Raw genomic sequence first — 9276 nt, 5'->3', positions numbered from 1 at the left:
TACGTTAGAGGGGTGGGGGGTACGTTAGGGTACGTTAGAGGGGTGGGGGTACGTTAGGAGGGTACGTTAGAGGGGGGAATACGTTAGGGGGTACATCAGGGGGGTACGTTAGTGGTTGGGGGGCGATAGGGGGATATCAGAGGAAAAAGTAAAGATGTTATACAAAATCTCTAGAGCCCCAACACTTGGACGCATTCGCTCCACCTCCTCAAAGGGACTAGTTTAATCACCCCACCTCCCCAGAGGGATTACACACCCACTACCTTACATCCCACAAGGAGACTCATTCACCCACTTCTCCATATGTAAGTTCATATACCCCACCCTTACGGGGATTCACAACCATCCCCACACGTGATCACTAAACATACCCACACGGGGTATACACTACCCCAATACCCGGGGACATTCACCTACCCTCCCCCAACCCAGGCATTCACCCACCATCCCCCAACACCCAGGCATTCACCCACCCTCCCCAACCCAGGCACTCACCCACCCTTCCCCAACACCAGGGCATTCGCCCACCCACACGCAACACCGGACATTCACCAACACTCCCTCAACACCGGACATTCACCCACCCTCCCCCAACACTTGCATTCACACACCCTCCCTTTTTGAGTACTGCTGCCAGCTTTGGACCCCATTCACGGTGGATACAGAACGGCAATTTCACCCACCCTCCCACAGAGAGAACCCACCCTCCCCAACACCCGGGGCATTCACGCACTCTTCCCCAACACCGGGCATCCACCCACCCTCCCCCAACCCGGGCATTCACCCACCCTCCCTTCTTGAGTAGGTACTGCTGCCAGCGTTGGACCCCATTCACGGTTGATACAGTACGGCAATTTCACCCACCCTCCCCCAACACCCGGGCATTCACCCACCCTTATCCGAAGGCTTGAGGTGCACACTCTGGCTCTTGTCGCCTTCCCCCACGAGGGTGGAGGCGGTCACCCAGAACACGTAGGCATGCTGGCGGTCCAGATTCTTAGCCTCGAACGTGAGTTGTGTGGGGGACAGCCGGTGCACCGTGGCCTGGGGGAGCGAACCCTCGCTGTCATCATCATTATTAGTCACTAGTATTATATTATCACTAACATTATCACGCACAAGGCTATGCTGATGCAACGCCTTCGTCGGCTACCAAGCGCCGTGGGGGGAAGCCGGTGCACCGTGGCCTGGGGGAGCGAACCCATCACGCTGTCATCATCATCATTAGTCACTATTATTATATTATCGCTATCATTATAACCAAGGTTACATTCTCAAGGCCATGCTGATACATCGCCTTCGTCGGCTACCAAGCCCCACCCACCGGTGATACCGAGAAATTAGGCTCGGGAGGCTCGAACCAACGACTCACTCTTTCTGGTACCTACCTCCTGGTCCGTGGTACCATGGCGCTTGTGGTACACGGTGTACCCTCACCTCCTGGTCAGTGGTACCATGGCGCTTGTGGTACACGGTGTACCCTCACCTCCTGGTCCGTGGTACCATGTTGGTACCCTCACCTCCTGGTCCGTGGTACCATGGCGCTTGTGGTACACGGTGTACCCTCACCTCCTGGTCCGTGGTACCCTCACCTCCTGGTCCGAGGTACCCTCACCTCCTTGTCCGTGGTACCATGGCGCTTGTGGTACACGGTGTACCTCCAACCAGGCATCCACCCACCATCTCTTCTTGAGTACTGCTGCCAGCTTTGGACCCCGCACAGTGCGGCCTTCCTCTTGGTCCGTGGTACACGGTTTACCCTCACCTCCTGGTCCGTGGTACCCTCACCTCCTGGTCCGTGGTACCATGGCGCTTGTGGTACACGGTGTACTGGGTGATGACGCCGTTAGGACGCGCGGGTTCCTGCCAGGACACAAGGATGCTCTCGGCGGACGTGACCAGCGCCTTCACTGAAGTGGGCGCCTCGGGGACTAAGGAGGGGAGGGGGGTTAATTAGTGATTAATAATAGATTAATATAGTTACATATTATTTCACTAATTAGCTTATTATTAGGTTAGGTATAAGTAAATAAATTAATGTGTAGTAAACACATTAAAGTAACTAGGTAAAGTAAGTAATTAAAGTAAACTAATAAATTAGTTTAAATAAAGATTAATTATCATTTAATTAATTAATTAATTAGTTTTACAGTAATTACTCACTGTCCTGGTCAGTGTGGCAGTGGGTGGGGGGGCTCTTGACCCCGTCGCCCCCGTTAGTGTAGGCCAGAACCTGCACATTGTTATATTAATATAATTATTAATAATATAATATTCAATATATATAATTATAATATGGTCAATAATGCAATCATTTTCATTTTCTTATATTATTGTGATATAATAAAATTATTTTTATATTTAAAATATATTTAGTAATTAGAATATCATTTTATCATTATCATCACTGTAATATATTTAATTATTATAATGTCATTTTCATTATTATAATATATTTGATGATTAAGATATCATTATCATCATTATAAAATACTTATTTGTTGATTAGAATATCATTATCATAATTTATAATATATTTAATGATTGGGATATAATTTTTATCATTACAATATATTTAATAATTAGAATATCATTTTTATAATTATAATATATCATTGATTAATACCTTTGAGTTAAATAGTTCTTAAAGCTGTGTATTAGGAGTGTATGTGTTGACTAAGGGCCTGTCTATATTTTAAAATAAAACCTGTTAACCATAATAATTAATTCCCATATAAAGTTTAGTCGTAAATAAATTGGTACCACCACGCTTTGTCTGGTACAACCACGTCCTGTCCGGTACCACCACCCACAGCCCCCCACCATCTGGCACCTACCTAACCAACCATCCAAAACCCGACCACCCCATCACACTTTGGAAGAAGAATTTTCCGCCACGTCCTGTCTGGTGCCACCACACCCTTCTACCATCTCGAACCTACCAAACATCCAAAATTCGACCACTCCCATCACTACTTGACAGAAGAATGTTCCACCACGTACTGTTTGGTACCACCACAGCTCTGTACCATCTGGCACCTACCAATCATCCAAAACTCGACCACCGCCATCACATCTTGGAAGAATAATGTTCCACCACGTCCTGTCTGGTACCACCACCCACAGCCCTCCACCATCTCGCACCTACCTAACCAACCATCCAAAACCCGATCATCCTCATCACACCTCGGAAAAAGAATTTTCCACCACGTATTGTCTGGTACCACCACAGTCCTGTACCATCTGGCACCTACCAACAATAAAAAACTCGACCACCCCGACACACCTTGGCAGAAGAATGTTCCACCACGTCCTGTCTGGTACCACCACAGCCCTTCACCATCATGCACCTACCAACCATCCAAAACGCGACTACCACGACACACATCGGTAGAAGCACTCTATCATTTGAACTTTATTTGCTCAAAGTTCACCGCAACGAACCCCAACACTCAGGCCCAAAGACTCATGAGGATTCAGGACTGGCACTCTCATTTCGGCCAGCTCTGAGTCCTTCTCGCAGAGAACCGCTCCTAAGAGGATAAGAAGGATACGAAGGGGTGTTTGGTCATAAGTACCGCTTAGTCCTCCGAGAACAACCAAGTTTCTGCCACACTTTACCCTTCCCTTCGCACCACCTGCCAGGTCCCATTCGCCCACCTGCAGCACCCATAACCCACCTGCAGCCCACCACCCACCTGCACCCCACTGACTCACCTGCACCCAACTGACCCACCTATACAACCCACCACCCATCTGCAGGGCTCACTGACCCACCTACAGCCCACTGACCCACCTGCAGCGTGTAGTTGGTGTACTTGTCGAGGCCGTGCAGGTGCGTGTCGGTGCCCTGCGTGTTCTTGGCCACGATGGTCGTCTCGTCTGGCAGGTTAAACAAAAGATTAGGTGAGTCAGGTCCGTAAAGTGGGTCAGGTCAGTAAAGTAGGTCAAGTCAGTAAAGTGGGTCAGGTTAGTAAAGTGGGTCAGGTTAGTAAAGTGGGTCAGGTCAGTAAAGTGGGTCAGGTCAGTAAAGTGGGTCAGGTCAGTAAAGTGGGTCAGGTCAGTAAAGTGGGTCAGGTCAGTAAAGTGGGTCAGGTCAATAAAGTGGGTCAAACTACTCTAAAAATGGTCAAAAGTGAGTCAGGTGTGTCAGGCAAAAAAATGATACAAGTAAAATGATACTAATTTTACTCGATTGACACACTTCACTCGTTTGACACACTTCACTCGCTTGACACACTTCACTAGCTTGACACACTTCACTAGCTTGACACACTTCACTAGCTTGACACACTTCACTAGCTTGACACACTTCACTAGCTCCCATGGTACACTCCCTAATTGGGGGTCTAGTAGCCTCATGGTACACTCCCTAACTGGGGGCTAGTAGCCCCATGGTACACTCCCTAATTGGGGGCTAATAGCCCCATGGGACACTCCCTAATTGGGGGCTAGTAGCCCCATGGTACACTCCCTAATTAAGGGCTAGTAGCCCCATGGTACACGTACTCCTAAATAAAATTTTGATGCCAGCTCAACTCTGCATCAGGCGCCGCCCAGGACTCGGGGAGCGCGTAAATCAGCCGCTAATGTGCGTTCCGACCGGGCTTGAAGTGCAGCCTCTGGGCAACTTGCAGGCTCGGCATTGCACACTTGTCATTCTATATTACACTTGTCATCTTTTGACACAATTTTTAAAACTCTCAGGACACACTTGTCCTACTTTGACACACTTGTCATACTCTCAGGACACACTTGTCATACTCTCAGGACACTATAAAGTCGGAAAGTAGACGCTGACCAGAAGCTGATTTCGATCGGGTGGCCAAGCAGACCCAGAATAACTCTTAGCCGAGTGTGTAGCGACTCTTGGGCAGAAGCCTGGGCGGTACCCGAATTTTATTAGGGCCGAGAGACTAGGTAACCTTACCTTGTTCTGAGGGGTAAGTTACATAATTATACCCTCATATCCCTTTCCCCTCACCTGGGGAGGCTGCTGGGGTCTACCCTCCTTGGTGTAGGCCCGCACCATGGCAGACTTGGGCCCAGACCCCATCTTGTTGAAGGCAGACACCACCACACCGTACTCCGTGTACACGCTGCGGGGTACGTCAGGGTACGTTAGGGAGGAGGTTAGGGGTACTTAAGGTATTTTGGAATAGGTTAGGGGTACGTTAGGGCATGTTGGGGGAGACTGGGGGTACGTTAGGGTATGTTGGGGTATATTGAAGTACGTGGGGTAGGTTTGAGCGACACGTTCGGGTAAGCAGGGAACGTATGGGTACGTGAGGTAGGGGTATGTCAAGATAAGTTAGGGTACGTTAGGGTAGATCATGGTACATTGATACTCACTATCCTTAATATCCTAGAAGGTATCCCGGACGTAAAAGCCCCAGACAATGCTGATTAATATCCTAGCTTATTATCGTAGTATCCTAGCCTAATATCCTACTATCCTAGCTTATTATTGTATTATCCTAGCCTAATATCCTAGTATCCTAGCCTTATATCCCAGTATCCTGGCCTCATATCCTACCCTAATATCCAATAACATCCTATAATATCCTAAAATAACCCATAATATCCTATAATATCCCATAATATCCTATAATATCCTATAATATCCCATAATATCCTATAATATCCCATAATATCCTATAATAACCCATAATATCCCATAATATCCTATAATATCCTATAATATCCTATAATATCATACAATATCCTATAATATCCCATAATATCCCATAATATCCTATAATATCCTATAATATAATATCTGTCTCTTATACACATCTAGATGTGTATAAGAGACAGGCTCTGAGTCCTTCTCGCAGAGAACCGCTCCTAAGAGGATAAGAAGGATACGAAGGGGTGTTTGGTCATAAGTACCGCTTAGTCCTCCGAGAACAACCAAGTTTCTGCCACACTTTACCCTTCCCTTCGCACCACCTGCCAGGTCCCATTCGCCCACCTGCAGCACCCATAACCCACCTGCAGCCCACCACCCACCTGCACCCCACTGACTCACCTGCACCCAACTGACCCACCTATACAACCCACCACCCATCTGCAGGGCTCACTGACCCACCTACAGCCCACTGACCCACCTGCAGCGTGTAGTTGGTGTACTTGTCGAGGCCGTGCAGGTGCGTGTCGGTGCCCTGCGTGTTCTTGGCCACGATGGTCGTCTCGTCTGGCAGGTTAAACAAAAGATTAGGTGAGTCAGGTCCGTAAAGTGGGTCAGGTCAGTAAAGTAGGTCAAGTCAGTAAAGTGGGTCAGGTTAGTAAAGTGGGTCAGGTTAGTAAAGTGGGTCAGGTCAGTAAAGTGGGTCAGGTCAGTAAAGTGGGTCAGGTCAGTAAAGTGGGTCAGGTCAGTAAAGTGGGTCAGGTCAGTAAAGTGGGTCAGGTCAGTAAAGTGGGTCAGGTCAGTAAAGTGGGTCAGGTCAGTAAAGTGGGTCAGGTCAGTAAAGTGGGTCAGGTCAGTAAAGTGGGTCAGGTCAGTAAAGTGGGTCAGGTCAGTAAAGTGGGTCAGGTCAGTAAAGTGGGTCAGGTCAGTAAAGTGGGTCAGGTCAGTAAAGTGGGTCAGGTCAGTAAAGTGGGTCAGGTCAGTAAAGTGGGTCAGGTCAGTAAAGTGGGTCAGGTCAGTAAAGTGGGTCAGGTCNACCCCTGGTACCACGTACCTGGTACCCCTGTATAGCCCCTGGTACCACGTACCTGGTACCCCTGTATAGCCCCTGGTACCACGTACCTGGTACCCCTGTATAGCCCCTGGTACCACGTACTTGGTACCCCTGTATAGCCCTGGTACCACGTACCTGGTACCCCTGTATAGCCCTGGTACCACGTACCTGGTACCCCTGTATACCCCCTGGTACCCCGTACCTGGTACCCCTGTATGGCCCCTGGTACCATGTACCTGGTACCCCTGTATAGCCCCTGGTACCACGTACCTGGTACCCCTGTACAGCCCCTGGTACCACGTACCTGGTACCCCTGTATAGCCTCTGGTACCACGTACCTGGTACCCCTGGGCCCCTGGTACCACGTACCTGGTACCCCTGTATAGCCTCTGGTACCACGTACCTGGTACCCCTGGTACCCTGGTACCACGTACCTGGTACCCCTGTATGGCGCCGTTCCACTCCTCGTTGCGTGGAGGCTTCCACGTAATCTTGAGGCTGTGTTGGTCCACGTACTCCGCCCGCACGTCGCGGGGGGGACCGCTGGGCGCTGGGGAAAATATATATTTTTATAAAATTACATCATATTAATAAAATATCTTATCTTTAGAATACTTTCATGTTAATAAAATAACTTATCTTTAAAATTCTTTCATATTTAATATATTTAAACTGACTGTTGGGCACTGGAAATATATATTTTTAAATTCTTTCATATTTAATAAAATATCTTATCTTTAACATTACTTATTTTTATGGAAAAAAATACATTTTTTGTTAAAGATTTTTTCATAATAATAAAATATCTTATCTTTAGAATTACCTATTATCTTGGAGAAAAATATCTTTTTTTAATTCCATCATATTAATAAAATATCTTATGTTTAAAATTATCTATTTTCAATGAAAAATACATTTTTTAAAGATTCTTTCATATTTATTAAATATGTTGTCTCTAAAATTAGTTATTTTTATTAAATTTATAGAAAATCTCTTTTTAAAATTCTTTCAGATTTATAAAATATTATGTCTCATAAGTTTTACATTTATATTAAATTTATACTAACCGCTGGGCGCTGGAAAAAATACATAATAAAATAATTCTTCCGTATCAATAAAATATCTTGTCTTTAAAATTACTTATTTATATTAAATTTAGAACCTCAAGGCCAAATAATGCACTTTTGTTAACAATTATTTATCTAGCGGGAAACTCGTGGCGATGAAAATGGCGGGAAAGCTCAACTGGGGGCCAATAGATATTTATTATATTAGATTTAAAATAGCTATTTTTCATGTCATCCATCAACACATAAACACCATTAATGCCTCTAGATAATTCTATTATCATTGCGTACAGATAACAATCATCAGCGTATCATTAATTATTCCCAATGAATTGAAGTAATTAGGTTTATTTTGGTTGAGGTTTTGTGCGGAGGTCATGCGAATGTTTTACTAATAACGGAGTTTGTGTTCGAAACCTCGTTTTTCTATGGATAAGGTCATAGAAAACGAATACAATTATAGCGATGACCACTTTATTTTACGTGTCGATATCTCAACGTCTGTAACATAACTGACAAAACGCGATTTAATTTTCGTGCCTACATCACACTCACCCTCCTCAGCCGTGATGATGGTGACGGTGTATGATGGTTCACTATGCTGCCTTAGTTAGTGTTCAAAAGCCCGTTTTCTATGGAGAATACCATAGAAAACGAGCACAATTATAGGCATAATTCCTTTATTTCATGTGTCGATTTCTCGATGTTTCAACTGACAAAACGCGATTTAATTTTCTTCCTACATCACACTCATCCTCCTCGGCCGTGATGATGGTGCCCTACATCACACTCACCCTCCTCGGCCGTGATGATGGTGCCCTACATCACACTCACCCTCCTCGGCCGTGATGATGGTGACCTACATCACACTCACCCTCCTCGGCCGTGATGCTGGTGCCCTACATCACACTCACCCTCCTCGGCCGTGATGATGGTGACGGTGTGTGATGGTTCACTATGCTGCCGGGCTGCCCTACATCACACTCACCCTCCTCAGCGGTGATGATGGTGCCCTACATCACACTCACCCTCCTCAGCCGTGATGATGGTGACGGTGTGTGATGGTTCACTATGCTGCCCTACATCACACCCACCCTCCTCGGTCGTGATGATGGTGACGGTGTGTGATGGCTCACTATGATGCCTTAGTTAGTGTTCAAAAGCCAGTTTTCTATGGATAGCTCCAAAGAAAACGAATGCATTTGTAGCTATGACTGCTTTATTTCATGTGTCGATTTTTTGACGTTTGTAACTTGACTGACAAAAGGCGATTTTATTTTATTCCTACATCACACTCTCCTTCCTCGGCCGTGATGATGGTGACCTGCATCACACTCACCCTCCTCGGCCGTGATGATGGTGACGGTGTGTGATGGTTCACTGTGCCCTATCTCGTTCTTAGCGATGATCCTGAAGTGGTAGGTGGTGGCGGCGCGCAGGTCCAACACCGCAGCGATGTTGGCGTCCGACACCATCAGGCGCTCGCTCTGGTCCTCCCAGTTCTCTGGGTGTAGAGGGGGGGAGGG

The 9276-nt window shown here is 46.5% G+C and overlaps 1 protein-coding gene across 1 annotated transcript in view; it reads right to left on the bottom strand.

The window, feature by feature from the left end:
• Positions 1-9258, bottom strand: part of LOC108673368 (Down syndrome cell adhesion molecule-like protein 1 homolog) — a gene marked incomplete at both ends in the record, with an annotated part of 25467 nt that extends 16209 nt beyond the window's left edge. Inside the window, 8 exon segments of the mRNA XM_047882001.1 lie at positions 890-1044; positions 1789-1931; positions 2164-2233; positions 3797-3882; positions 4963-5099; positions 6064-6196; positions 7087-7233; positions 9090-9258. Coding sequence (XP_047737957.1) covers positions 890-1044; positions 1789-1931; positions 2164-2233; positions 3797-3882; positions 4963-5099; positions 6064-6196; positions 7087-7233; positions 9090-9258 — 1040 coding nt within the window.
• Positions 9259-9276: the final 18 nt, after the last annotated feature.

Source organism: Hyalella azteca, unplaced genomic scaffold (assembly GCF_000764305.2).
Source record: "Hyalella azteca isolate HAZT.00-mixed unplaced genomic scaffold, Hazt_2.0.2 contig9387, whole genome shotgun sequence".
Lineage (NCBI taxonomy): Eukaryota > Metazoa > Arthropoda > Malacostraca > Amphipoda > Hyalellidae > Hyalella > Hyalella azteca.
Note: the sequence above shows the minus strand (reverse complement) of the source record. Positions and strands in the feature narration are given on the sequence as shown.